The sequence below is a fragment of the Haliotis rufescens genome, unplaced genomic scaffold, assembly GCF_023055435.1.
Source record: "Haliotis rufescens isolate VD_foot unplaced genomic scaffold, xgHalRufe1.0.p SCAF_7, whole genome shotgun sequence".
Classification (NCBI taxonomy): Eukaryota; Metazoa; Mollusca; class Gastropoda; order Lepetellida; family Haliotidae; genus Haliotis; species Haliotis rufescens.
In genome coordinates, this window is record NW_025964361.1 from 41,631,853 (window position 1) to 41,647,105 (window position 15,253).

Below are 15,253 nucleotides of genomic sequence, written 5' to 3' on the forward strand. Positions count from 1 at the left end.
TTCTGTATACTTATGGCTGATATAGAAGGATACCAGATGGGCTCTGGTAATGAACCATCTCTGGTATTACATATCATAGCATTCACAAGCTTAGAACAGATTATGGCTCAAGTTTATATAAGATCCGGATAGACAAGTCAGCACATGGTTGACCCATCTAGACACATCTCAGTTGATGATAAACGTAATTGCCCAGCTGAAGAGAAAGATATGTTATCAAAAGAGATATCGGAGTCTGTGGTGATATATTTGATATCCATTCATATGCCACCAAAGGAGACATAAATTTAGGATTATGCCGGACCTGTATTTCATGTAGTATTGAATCGTGATCAATCAAATTTTCTGGTGTACACTTTGGGGGCTCTAATTATGAAATGTTGTGTTTTAATCGGATGTAGGAATCGCATACAGGATGGATCAGAGGGTGGGGAGATGATTCTAGATGCTGTTATTGATCCTAACTTTGATGTAGCTGAAAACAAACTGCACTTGTTTGCTCCTGTGATGACTCGAGTGTTGTAATTTGGTGCCTGTGTGTGGTAGCGAGCTCCAGTTTAATGTCTGTTATTTGTGTTTTTTTGGGATAAAACTTGGAAGTTGAGAAAGAAGTGTTGATCGTTGACAAGTTTGATTTAACATGAAGCTAAAGGGAATGGATATAGCTCAGCGGATAAAGGTGTTTTTCTGCACCTATTTATCTGAGTTTGAAGCCTAGTGTGTCACATCATTTGAGTAGTTTGTTGTCTCTGTTTATGTAATTAGATTTATTTCTCATGATTTTCTGAACTAGCTCTTAATTTTTAATGATATGGGTACTTGAGATATAAGAAAATGTGGTTTGAATGAATATATTTAAATTTAACACGAACCAACCTGACAGTATTTTTTGTTTTACCTAATACCTTTCAAATATTTGCCCAGAAAATTTGTAAAATAGGAATGAAGTTATCTTGCAAGGGTAATACTTAAACAATTTAATTTAATTATATTGAACTCCTAAAGTCAATTCCACAGGGCCTTTACAACTGAGAAAGCTCAAAGTGGTGCATGTCATTGTAGTTGAGTGAAACTCTAGATCCATAAAGATCAGGGTAGAGAATAGGTCTTCAGCAACCCATTATTGCCATAAAAGTTGATGATGTTTGTCATAAGAGGTGACTAACGGGATCGGATGGTCGACTTGGTTGATGCATGTCATCGTATCCAAATTATATAGATTGATGCTCATGATGTCAATCACTTGAGTGTCTTTGTCCAGATTCGATTATTTACAAACTGCTGTCATAAAGCTGTGAATATTGCTGAGTGTGGCATTAAACAAAAAATCCCACCAAAACTTGGTGCAACTTACAAGAATGGGTATGATGCTGACAAACCAAGAATTATGACCAAGTCGTATTGGGAATTTGAACCACCATCCTACCATCATTTGATGTTCTTCACAGCACTTCTAGCTACTTTTACTGGTCACTAGTCGATATGGCTGTGATATTGACGATGCTACACTAAATTCAAACAGGATTTCTTAACTAAAGATTCATTCAAGATTCATGGAAACTTAGCAGGGGTCATATCTCAGAGTTTGTCATGAGGTCACAGAGGTTGAGATGAGGTCACACTGCTTGGCATGATACCAAACATTAGCAATGTGACAGATACAGATATATATTAATGATTTCAATTTTTGATATTGTGTCCGATCATCTGTGAAACATTAAGGCAATAAAGGGATGGCGTCCCAGTGTGACATAAGCTGCTCCTTCTGCTAAATGATGATCATCTATAATTCACTGTCATGACACTGAATCACTTGCTCTGTTGAAATAAGTCATTTGTACAGATAAAGATATACAGTAATCGCTCAACCAAATTCAGTTTTATTGTCATGAGTGTGAGTTAGTGAGTTGGGTAAGCTCTACTTTAAACAGTGTCCTGTGAAGACTCGGGGTAGAATAGGTCTTTAGCAACCCATGCTTGCCGTAAAAGGTGACTATGCTTGTTGTAAGAGGCAACTAACAAGAACGGGTGGGCAGGCTCGCTGACTTGGTAGATGCATGTCATTGTATTCGAATTGCGTTGATCGATGCTCATGATGTCAATCACTGGATTGTCTGGTCCAATTATTTACAGACTGCTGTCATATAGCTGGAATATTACTGAGTGCAGTTGTTAACAAATAAACAAACAAAGCTTTGAACAGTACGTCAGTGGGGCAGGACATGCTTACGCTTTTCATGAACACCTGGTGTCATCACTTATTTTCAGTGATCCTGGCACATACTTTGAACTGCTATTTTGCCTTGAGCTTGGTTATTGTCTCTTGATGTTATATACTTCACTACATGTCAGTGGATTGTGGGAGGACAGCAGTGCAGCTGTCACATAAGTTGACCATTTTGTTGGAACTCAAGAGCATGGGTATTGTGCTTATAACTAAGAATCATGATGGGTCAAATATAGGATTTGAAACCTGCACAGCAAATTGCAGCATCATTGAACACTGACAACCATCATCCATTCCCTTTCATACAGATGTGCCACCAGTGGGGCAGGTTTTGCTCACCTTTTCGCAAACACCTGTTATCATCACTATTTGATAATGATTCATTTAACACATGCTTATGATATAGTCTTGTTCATAAAACAGTCTCTGCTTTTAGCATGTTTTTTCTTATAATTATGGAAATGTTTTTTGTCACTTTCAGTTACTTCTGAAATATTTTTTACCTTTTTGGGACTGTAAGGGAGGATTGTTCCTTAACACTCGATATTTATTGTAAGAATTGACTAAAATGAGGATTTGGTGGTCAGAATGGGAATTTTTCACATTATCAACCACTGGTTTGCCTGACTGAATCCATATGAGAATAAAGGCTGCTTGATGGTGGCCATGTGGTTCTGGTGTTCATCTTGGTTGCATTCTGTGTGTGACAATCAGAACGTTTTCTTCCGTTATCAGTACTTCATCATGTAGTTGTAATCATTTGGCATACTACCGCTGTGCGGTCTAGTGGATAGAGCGTCTGTCTGGAGAGTGGAAAGACCTTGGTTCATTTCCCAACAGTAGCATACCAAAAGATGTTGGAAGATGCTATGCGTTGTTACCCTGCTTGGCGCTCTGCATTAAGGGCATAAAACAAGGGCAAGACGGCTTGGAGTCAATATGATGTGTCTGAGTGGGGTGTTCATGTTAAAATGTGGCATGGTATTTCAGGGGATAGCACTATTAATCCTGCATTAGTCCAGACCAGAGGGGAGGTCGGGTAGCCTAGTTGTTAAAGCCTTCGCTCGTCACGCCGAAGACCCGGTTTCGATTCCCGACATGGGTACAATGTGTGAAGCCGATTTCCGATATTGCTGAAATATTGCTAAAAGCAGCGTAAAACCAAACTCACTCACTCACTCACCAGACCAGAAACATAGCCCCCAAACCTCTTTGACCCCCATTTCCCATTGTCAACTCTTTTGCCATACAAATGTAAATTTCAGGGTTTCAGTATATGTTTTACCTTATCAAGTTAACATTACAGAAATGTAAGCTATGCTCCTGTTGAGTTTGTGAAATGTGCTTGCTTGCCTTGGTCAGGAGGAACCATTTGAGAATTCTGATTATTTTTTCAAAATGAATTTGAGAGACATTTAAAGAAAGGTTATATATGTTTTAGTCTTGATTTCATTTGCTGATATCAAGACTAAAACAGATGCTCTTTCTGTTGTAGAATTATTTTTGTGTTTGTAGAATCTTAAAAAATTCAAAGATGGCAACATGGCCCAGTCCATGCATAGATAAGCTGAACTTTGGAGATTGGGGTTTTGATAAATGGTCTCAAAGGGAATAATAGAGACTAATTTATCAGGAGATCTTCAACTCAAATCTGAGTGGAAGTCTTTTGAAAAATCGTTGATCAGATAAACAGCTTGTGAGGACGGAATGCAATTTAGTCCATCCAAAAATGTTTGCTATTTTCTTTGAAGGAGGAAGTGTTACAGAGAAACTTTTCCTTCTAATATATTATTAACCAATCATCAATAATTTTAACGTTCTTTGTGTTTGTGTTTTCAGCCAATCACTGAAGATATATGGGCCTACTATTTGTGCAGCATATGCAGCATGCGCTCTGACTCGACAGTGTAACAGACTTGCGTTTTCTCAACATGGCCGATCAACCATTACCACGGATATGATTGGTCAGATTCATACAGCATTTGAAGCTCTTTTCCAATGAGAATTGAGGTATGTGTGCTTATTTTTCAAGCAAATACCGGGTAGACCAAAACAGCATCTTTTGGCAAGGGTGTATTTTTGTTTTTAACAAAATGTGAAAATGTTTCGTATGTGATTGGCAGTTGTCAGAGGTTCACGGATAGCATGTCTTTTATCGCAAGTATGACTACTTTTATGGAGGGTTCATCAAATACTCTTAAACTATAGGCTTTCTTGATTATGAAATAAATGGTTAATCTTCGATGCAGTCAAATCATTCATGTCAGATTGAGTACAATGTCCATTGTGATGATTGGATTTTATGTACAACATTGTTCCAGTAATAGTTATTTCGGACAATATGCGAAGCTTTCAATACAGGTTGACATCACCAGTAGAACCTGAAACAGGTAGAAAATCATGAGATCTTCTACCCCATGGATAGGACGACCTCACCCCACCCTTCATACAATACCCCCCTCATTTGAGGCCAACATTGCCATGCCCCATTGATACCCACATATGTGCCCCCACCCCACCTTCCCACCACACCACACCCATACCAATGATAATGACCCACCAACAATCAAATTAATGGTTTACCTTGCATGAAGTCAAATCGCTCGTATGACATTGAGCAATTAATTTTGATACCCACACTAACCTCCACACATGTGCCTCCTCTCCACCTTCTTCTCTCCCCCCCCCCCCCCAATACCTGACCCCCCCCCCCTTCTCCACTGTCACCAAGGGTGTCACCACCTATACAACAACCCTTGCCAACCCCAAAAATACATTATTTAATTTTCAATAAAATGTTTGTAAATACTTCTGGAAAATGAATTAAGAGCACATCTGCAAATACTTACATGAAATTAAAAAAACCATATGTGTGAACACTTACGTGAAATTAATTTAATAAACATGCCTAATACGCCAGGGAAATATTAATTAACCAACAGCCGATTGAGTACTTCAAAAGATTTAACTTTACTCAAAATTCAGATGACTAAATATTAATAAACACTATGTTGATTGACAGCTTCCAGAGATGGGTATCCCATTGAAGCAGCTGGTTTCAGATAGCTGTTACTCCGTTAAGATTATCTTACATCCGTTGTGTTTTTTTATATACCACCTTTCATGTTCTTCTGATTTGGTCAGATATTTCATTTCAGTCATGGAGCAAGCTTTGAAAGATGTAACACTATCTGGGTATCAGTGTTCCCAGTTTCCGATCAGTCACAAAAGAATTCATCCATTATGCAAAATAGGCTAAAGGTTTTGCATATAGCATTTCTCAGCATTGTTAAGTCGCCTGCCGCTTGACAATTTCTGACCAGTATATATCAATATTTATTTATTCTTTGTTCTTTCTGTCTTCTTATTCCAATAATTGCAATTGAAGAATGGTTTTCAAAGAAAGTTTGCAGAAAAGGGCTTTTTATGACCAAAACTTTCAATGCAAAGGGACCATTAAAAAACAACATTAAATTATATAAATTCAGCAAGTTCAAGTTTAAATGGTTGCATTTGGTTAGAAATGGCTTCTAAAGAATCAACTCAAGACACAGAGGCCATTGTTGTATTTGGTGACAAATCTTTCAGTAATCAAATTAGATGAAAGTGTTCACAATGATCTCGTATTTTGTAGAAGGCAATCCTATCAATGTAAAACATATTGGGAATGTTTTCACTTGAATGTTTTCACTTGTTCTTGTGTCTTTGGAGTCTTGATATCATGATGCTGAATCGCCACTGATTCTGAAATCGTTAGTTCTTTTTCATTGGCGTTTTTCATTTTGTCGCAATTATGCTCGCTTATCAAAGTTTAATAACAGTGATGTTTCCGATTGCTGAAGGTTATCAGAGATATAGATGTTTTTGCCACCAAATACAAGATAAGGTGTGATCTGGAAATAGTTCTACAGTGTTCTGAGATTTGAAATGGCGTTAAGATTAAGGAATCAGCTTATCTTATGTCTATACTTTATACTTAGCCTGTTTTGTTGATGCCCAGGGTGGATTTCTTACCATTACATAAGTATAAAATTTCACTGGTTTCATTAAATGTTAATCCTTATTATTTCACAACAGATAGCAGTAATTGCTTTTCAGAATTGTTTCAAATTATATGGAGTTCAACTTTGTGGCGTCAGTTCTCAGCAGAACTTGAATATTTCTTTTATCATTTTCAAGTGCCAAATGTGAATCTCCGGCCTTTTGTAATGTGAAATTGACATTGCGTTTGGAGGCGACCCTACTGGCACATGGGTGATTATTAAATTTTACTAAGAATTTGAATTGACATTATTGAAGTATGGCAAAATAATTGTAAGATAGCTTCGAGTAATACTGAAATGTCTGTCATAACAACGTAGGAATCGTGTAATTGATATTCATGTTCAGGGCTGGTGTTAATGACAGCATTTTCAGTACCATGTTGATGTATGAGGTTAATTGTCCAGTCTAATGAGATCCTAACCTGATTGATAATTGATCAACGTAATTATCAGGTAATTTCTCACGAAATGCAAGAATGTATTCTGTCTCCGAAGCCTTGATACAGTGATGAAGAGTCTGAACCATATCGCCATCGGGATAAACTTGACTGCTTCACGGCATAATTTGGGAGACTCGTATATATTTCAAACCCATCATACCAATTTTGATTCAAACCCAGGCCACTTCTTGTCTTCACGAGCGCATCCAGAGTCCTAAATTTTGGAACCTTTGAGAGGTCACGTTTTGATGGGATTGTTATCAGTCATAATTGCCTTATGGAAAAAAGACCTTGAGTTATCGTAGTATAAATGACATAGCCTTTGATATGGGTGTGCGATTTGGGATGAATTCATTCACCATACATGTTCGACCCTGATCATATTTCATTCATTGATTTCTATTAATGGATGTGGACAGAGAGAGCATTCCTGAAATAAAATGTCCCTCTTTGTGCGGCTAACAGACGGCAACACCTCTCTCCCATGTGTTATTTGCTGAACTAACAAATATCTGTAAAAGAATACGGGTGGCTCTCAATAGATCTCAAATAGTCGGGACATGGGAGGCCATTGCCATTTGTCCCTCATGTTCAAGTATTTGTCCACTTTTAGTAACTATTGCACTTAATAGGTAGCACCCGCCATCTTTTGTGGACAGTTTCTTTCACATGACACCCACAGTACTTGAAAGGAAGCAAATATGGTAAAAAATTCTTTTGTCACATTTAAACTTCTACCATGTAAGCATATATGCTCAAAGGGGTCTTTGAAACCTGGCTTCAGGTCTTGCCATTAAAACTGATGTAGGTGTACCAAATTAAGAGTAAATGGTTATAAACACGACAACATACATTGTCTTCTATGGACACTGTTTGTAGTGCAGACAAGGTTGTAGTTTTGGTACTGCTAAGTGTTTAGGAACATACTTGGGGGACTATTTCAGCTGGTTCTATTTGTATCTCATTATATTTCGATTTGGACAAGAACGGATTGTGTACGATTGATTGTTCCCGTCCATCTTTGTTGTAGCAGTATAGGCTCTTCATCCTTTGAGGTGAGGTGAAATTGGGTTTAACGTCGCGTCCAAGATTATTGCACTTATATAGCGACGTGCATGCACGTGTGTGTCTGTGGCTGCTTGTACTAGTCCGGACTGATGCCGATTTATAGTGCTAGCTCACTGAGATACCATGCCGCAGTTTAACATGAATACCCCACTCAGACACAGTATACTGACTCCGAGCCGACCAGTCCTTGTTTTAGCCCCTTAATGTCGAGCGCCAGACAGGGTAACAACAAGTACCATCTTTTAACGTCTTTTGGTATGACGCGGCCGGGGATCGAACCCCGGACCTTCCGCTCTCCGGGCGGACGCTCTACCATTAGACCACGGAGGCGGCACTCATCCTTTGAGGGAAAGCTCAACCAGTTGTTAAGTGCTTTCTTATCATTTTGGAGTTCAAGTGCATTTATTCCTTAAGGAATTCTTTTCCTATTTGTCTTAATTTGGATTGAGCAATAATAATTCTTTTGATAATTCCTTGTATGTTGTAGTTTTAATGTATATGATTATATGACAATATTTCACAATATGTTTGAGTTATGAAAATGATTTCGACTCAGAAATAGTTCCCATGTTTGAATAATTAAACAAATCGACTCAGTAATTGAATTACAAGGGGTCTTAATAATGACTGACAATGTGATGGATATCAGGATAGGATGGCAGGGGAATTCCCTAACACTGAGTACAGTCATTAGGTTTGGTTAGTTTGGGAGAAAAGCAAAGTCAATTAGAAGATAAATTGGAGCATATCATAAGTTGATTTCATTACATCTTCTTTCATCCTATCTGGAGCTGCTGTAACAGAAAAACACTGAATGGAATATGTTGGCATTGTGAATTATAAAAACTTGCAAACGATCTGTAGGGAAATGGTAAATGGCTTCGATGTTTTAACAACCAGTTGATGTATGTTCAGACGATATGTTATAGTGATTGAATCAGTGGCAGGGTGATATGATATCCTGTGAATTTGTAAAAAAAAAAATTCATACAGTTTTATTTCAAACTTTGGATTAAGTAGGGAAATTGAGAAGCGAACTATAATTTGGAGTTTGAAATAACATGGGACAAATGCAATTTCAGATTATACCCTCGAGAGGGAGCATGACACTGAAGACTGTGCTAGATGTTGTGCTGATATTTATGAGGACAAGGGATCATGTTATATGTTGATAGTTGGATGGTTGAACCACTGCCTCGGTGGTGTAGTGGATAAAGCGTCCACCTGGAGTGTGGAAGGTCGGTATTCAATCCCTAGCTATCATAGCAAAAGATGTTAAAAGATGGCACTTGTTGTAACCTGGTTGTTCCATTTGGCATTAAGGGGGATGAAAGGACTAGTCCATTGACCAGAGTTATAAGGCACTTTGAGCATGATCGTCATCATGGAAAATGCACCATACATATAGACTATTATTATATCTGGTTTGTTAACAAGTAAGCACCTCGCTCTAATAAGCGCCCACGGCAATATTTGCTGATATATTGGCGAGTGAACAATCCCAATTTGCACACCTTCCGATTGTTCAATGTACACAGGACTTACTTATTCGTGTATAATACGTGTGTTATATGCATCCTTAATTATGGGAAATTAAATTCTAGAAAAATATATCTGTCGTATATAAACATTTCAGGCTGTCAGCATAAACCACAAAATTTACAATCTTTCAACTCTGCTGTTTTTCACCAAAATAATATTCTAATAAGAGCCCCCTATTTCTTATTTGAGAGCGCCCTAGGGGCTTATTATGTTGAATACAGTATATTAAACGAGCATGTTTGAGATGAGTTGCGTACATGTAATCGGATGGTGTTGAGGAAGGATCTCGAACTGGTACCATCCAGTAGACTTTTCAACATGTGAGTGAGTGAGTATGGTTTTACGCCGCTTTTAGCAATATTCCAGCAATATCACGGCGGGGGACACCAGAAATGGGCTTCACACATTGTACCCATGTCGGGAATCGAACCCGGGTCTTCGGCGTGACGAGCGAACGCTTTAACCACAAGGCTACCCGACCGCCTCTTTTTCAACATGTAAACTAGACTGTAAATTTGCCTGCCTCACTTCAGAAAATGATCACAGATGGTGCTCAAGTGTCAAATGTCTAACTTCTGTTTAAGATGGTCATAAAGCAAGATTGTTTTGTGAAACGAGGTCTTTATATATCTGATTTCATTTTATAGCTACAGTATGTCAGTATCCTTTTGTATTTAAAGTAGATGCAGGTAATGTCACAGAACATTCTCATAAAAATCATGATTCCTTAAAAACAACTATGATTCATTAGGATGGATATTCAACTACTGCCATTCATTGTATTTCTACATATCATATTTTGCATAGTGCATTTAAGGTCTTATTTAGGTTTTTGGTAGATAAGAAAAGTATTCAACTTACTGACCTTTAGGAATTTTTTTTTATATGTGTTCAGTTTGAGATTTAAATATTCAGAATTCAAATTTTGTCTATATATTGGTTTGCATGTGAAAAAAATGTAAATTTAATTGCTGTAGCCTTCAAGTAGTTTCTTGCTGTGGCGACCTTTTGGTGGCTAGCTGACAAGATATCGCCTCGGTTCTCACAATTCTGACTAAGATACTCACAAAGGGAATAATCAGACAAAAAGAAGTAATAAAATTCGTAATAAAATCACATTGAATTTTCCTCCATATCAAGATGCTTAGTTCTCGTAGCTCTATCAGTTTCCTCGCTGTCCTAAACTATGGACTCACTCAGGTGTGGTACATGTACCAGGATAGTTAAACCACCCCTAACATTGCAACATGTGTTCTGGTTGTGTAAAGGCTTTTGTAGGAAGTCTCTCATGGTGGCTACAATGTTGTACAGCGCTGTGGAAACTGGAGGTATTGACTCTCAACAGAAAGGCTTACAGTTCTACTGCCAGTTCATACCATAACAAATTTCTCTTTCTAAGGGTTTTTGGATGTCATTGATTCTGGAATTGTGGTTTTGTCGATGAATCTGTACAGATACTAGTGGATTTGCATACGTTTTGACTTGGAGTTTGTCGTTTTGTTGACAATTGAATTGATCCTGTGGGTTTGACTGGGATATTGACATGTTGACAGGTTGACTGACAGGGGATTGAATGGTGTTCATAACAAAGTTTCTATAGTTTGTGTTATATTCTGGAAGGAGTACGATGTGGATCGAGATGGTCAAATATATATGTGTTTGTATCATTCAATTTAGACATTTGGAAGGTGAGTCAAGTTATAACATTTAGATTATATTAGTTTGATATTTAAGATGAATGTTGTATCTTAGATCACATTGATAATATTGGACTGGTTTTAGTCCAAATTGTTAAAATTAATTGTTTCTGGTTTTTAATTTGATTTAATTCACTGTACATCACCAAGAAGGTTGCACTCTGTTTGATCATCTGGGTAAAGTTTATCAAGGCACGCAACATGAATTGATTGGGACAAACTCTGGATTCCAATTTTAATGATAAAAAAATATATATTATATTAGTATAGATGACAGTACTTGTTATTAACTGACATTATTTGTTAAAGGAAGACTTCATTTTCTCAGACAAACATATGCCAAGTAAATCTTTACTCCTACCATTTATGAGTTCACGAACGTGAAATTAATATCTTTAGTAGACAACAATAAATTCTACAGTCAGTTCAATGAATAATTCTTTTTCTCAGATATTCTTGGATAGATAAACTTATTGCTCTGCACGACACAAACAGAGGTCATGATTTACAACGCCGCCAGATGTTGTCATCTTGCATAAACTGTTGGCACGATTGATGAAATTTACAATGATGCTTTGATTAGATGGTATTGATTAGCAGATCAAATAAGACCCTAATACAACATGAAATCGTACAATTTTCTGGTTGGTAAGCTTATTTGTATGAAAACCAAATGGTTGATTTGATTGCTGCGTTGGTGATCTCAGGCTCTCGATGTTCTGACTAAAGATTCCTAACATATTGACAGGTGCTTGCGGAATACAAATTAAATCAATCTTGGTATCTACACTAAAACCATTTATAGCAGGAACAAACACCTGGGGGGGGGGCAGACTATTGTTGATATATGCCAGAGTTATAATTAATTTTGTTTTGTTATAATCACTCCTTGGCTTTGTTGCAGAGTATTGTAAAACATCATTTACAACCTCTGTTATATACCGTTTGTTATTTACTTGAAGGATTCAGATGAAGGATGTTATTAAATTAAGATTTCCTTTACATGTTCATGAAGATAGTTCATCATTGCAGTTTCAAACCTGTGATCAATCATGAAATGTTAACCTATTGTCATTTAAGAATTAAGTTTCTTTTTGTTATTTATTTGAAGGCTACAGATGAAATATGTTTTTGATTTAAGATTTCCTTTTCATATGCATGAAGATCATTAATCATCACATTTGGAAAGTGATGATCAATCTTGAAATGTTAACCAGTTGTCATCACTACTGTTATCCCAAGCCTAGCCTTGAATGTCATGAGTCATGACAACCTAGAGTTACCCATGTCACCACCTCCCTGTCATGTCCCACCCCATGTTGTCCCTGTATCAGCAACTGTACAAATTCTATGAAGTCAAAGCCATGAAATAGAGAAATTAATCATGTTCAAACACCAATCACTCTGTCCACCCAGGTGGTCAGTTGTCCTCTGGTCACCGATGACCATGCAGCAAGTTTGTATCACCTCTGACCCACAGCACTCTATCATCTGTATCAATCCCCAGTGTGACCTCTCACCCCTTGTCCATCTGTACTGGTCATGTATCGGTTGTTCAGCCATGGTGTTCAATGGTGACTCCTTTCCTCTTCATTGAAACACCTTCGGTCCAAGCATTCATCCTGCTTGCTGCTACTCGGTGTGAGTGATGGCCACCTCTGCTCCAAGTGTCCTTGTCATCTTTTGTGGACTTGCCATAGCTACTCACACTATTTTTCTCCCATAAAGCCCTCTTTACACGCTGGATTAACATAAGAGAAGTGTCAGATGTAATCAAGGATGAGTTATAGTTGTGAATTTGTCTTGACAGAACAGCTCATGTCTACAGACCCAACTTTCTATTCTTGTCCTTTCAATTAATTCTTTTACTTCAACATCATCTCCCTACTGACTCTTCATCTGTCCATTAATCCAGCTATCATGCCAAGATCCTCCTCCCCCCACCCCACACACGAATACACACACAAATACACACACAATCCACATACTCATGTGCTCCACCCTCATCTGTATACCACCTCATCCATATACCACCTCATCTGTATACCCTCCTCATGTGCTCCACCCTCCTCATGTGCTCCACCCTCATCTGTATACCACCTCATCCATATACCACATCATCTGTATACCATCCTGATGTGCTCCACCCTCATCCATATACCATCCTCATGTGCTCCACCCTTATCTGTATACCACCTTATCGGTATACCACCTCATCTGTATACCATCCTCATGTGCTCCACCCTCATCTGTATACCATCCTCATGTGCTCCACCCTCATCTGTATACCATCTCATCCATATACCACCTCATCTGTATACCACCTCATCCGTATACCATCCTCATGTGCTCCAGCCTCATCTGTATACCATCCTCATGTGCTCCACCCTCATCTGTATACCACCTCATCTGTATACTGCCTCATGTGCTCCACCCTCATCTGTATACCACCTCATCCGTATACCGCCTCATCTGTATACCACCTAATCCGTATACTGCCTCATGTGCTCCACCCTCATCTGTATACCACCTAATCCGTATACTGCCTCATCTGTATACCATCCTTATGTGCTCCACCCTCATCCGTATACCATCCTCATGTGCTCCACCCTCATATGTATATCACCTCATCCGTATACCATCCTTATCCGTAAACCATCCTCATCCATGGGATACCTCATCCGTATACCACCCTCATCCACTCTACTGTCATCTGTGCCACTTTTTTCCACACCCAATCCCAACCCAATCAGTCCAAATCATGTTTCCTCAGTGCACTCACCTCTTCTGCCTCCCCTTTCTGTGATCCCTGCGTCATCCTCTACCCCCACCTCTCACCCCTCCCTTCCAGTCTGATATGACTAGAAAGAGACCCACATTCATTACCTGTGTCTTATCACAACCAAAGATGCAATCTGTTTTGCCTGTCCCGAGGGGTAGATGCTTCATTATTACCATGCACGGATACTGGATATCTCATTATTTTTGACATTTTCAATAACAATTAGAGAAAATTACTTTTAAAATGCAAATAAATATCACAGTTTCAAGATATAAGAAGTATTTTCTTGTTGCCTCAAGTAATAAACTTTCAATTACATGAGTGTTTCATCTTTCTAGCAATCAAATGTCTATTAACTATATTGTATTGTAGAATAGCACTTAAAACTCTTCTTTTTTTTATTGGATTGATATTAATTTCTGAGTGATATAAAAACTTATTGTATTCAAACATTTCTAAATCATCAACCTTTGCTATTTTACTCAGCAACTTTCATTTCTTCTAAGAAGTAAAGATTGCAAAGTAATTTTGGACAAGGAAAAAACATTCTTCACATCACTCCATTACTCATTACACAGGTTCATCAATGATGGAGACATTTTTAAATCTCTTCAAATAAAGAGCTCTAAATCAAAGACAGGTGTTTGGGTTTAAGGGATCCTCTGACAAAGTATAGCATGAACAATGGACACAATGAGTTATGTTGCCCAAGATTACAATTTCCGGCCAAGGTTGGTCTGTCAAAAGGGCCTGTGTACATCACTATAGAAAATCACATACAGACTTATTCAAGTGGTAGAAGCGCAAATTGTCCTCTTCCCATCGGTACAAGCTTGAGTGTACGCTTGAACCAACTGCAGTCTCACTATCACAGTGAACAGTAGCGAGAGCGGGAGAGCCTAGTCTTGTATACTTGTACGCTGGGAACTGTGCGTGCTCACAGAGTGTTGTAAAACTCAATGGGTGCAGTTTGAAGTGGTAGCTTTATTGAGGACTGTGTTGGAATAGCAGCCAGATCAGTATTATATCAGACCAGGATTAACCATTATTTCACCTGCTTCCTGTTATTGTGTCAAATTAGACCCAGGAGAACTGTTCCGGAGTCCCTAATGAGACTGTTCGAGCATGGAAAAATGATCACTGCCAAAACTACAGTGTCTTGGCGTCCAAGCTTGATTGGACGATGGATTAATAACAGTAAGAATCAGCTCTCGTTTCTCTGAGGATGTATGTGTTGGACATGTGGTCTTCATCAGCCAGGTACTGTATACCTCCATCATTAGTTTGTCAGTTTGAACGCCATAGCCGTTCTTACATTTGGACCTGCTTATGTCGGGTTTAATTATCTCCTAAATATTTTCCAAATTGTTTGAGAATCTTTCAGCTTAAGTCAGTTTGGTTGATCGTTAGTACTAAAGCAAGGATGTTTTTGTTAAATTAATTGGTGGATGTAG

General features: G+C 38.2%; 1 protein-coding gene across 7 annotated transcripts in view; it reads left to right on the plus strand.

Moving 5' to 3' along the window:
* Positions 1-15,253, plus strand: part of LOC124129467 (ATP-dependent (S)-NAD(P)H-hydrate dehydratase-like) — a 378,497-nt gene that overhangs the window by 315,781 nt on the left and 47,463 nt on the right. For 4 of the 7 annotated variants that reach the window (XR_007218937.1, XM_048387392.1, XM_048387390.1 and 1 more), the window contains exon 1: positions 14,673-15,059. Coding sequence is in view for 1 of the 7 variants with exons in the window: in XM_048387393.1 (XP_048243350.1) it covers positions 4,067-4,229 (163 nt within the window). In the remaining 6 variants the exon portion in view is untranslated. Of the gene's footprint in view, positions 1-4,066; positions 4,238-14,672; positions 15,060-15,253 lie in introns of those variants that run through there. The other 3 variants (XM_048387393.1, XM_048387389.1, XM_048387388.1) reach the window with 3 other exon arrangements.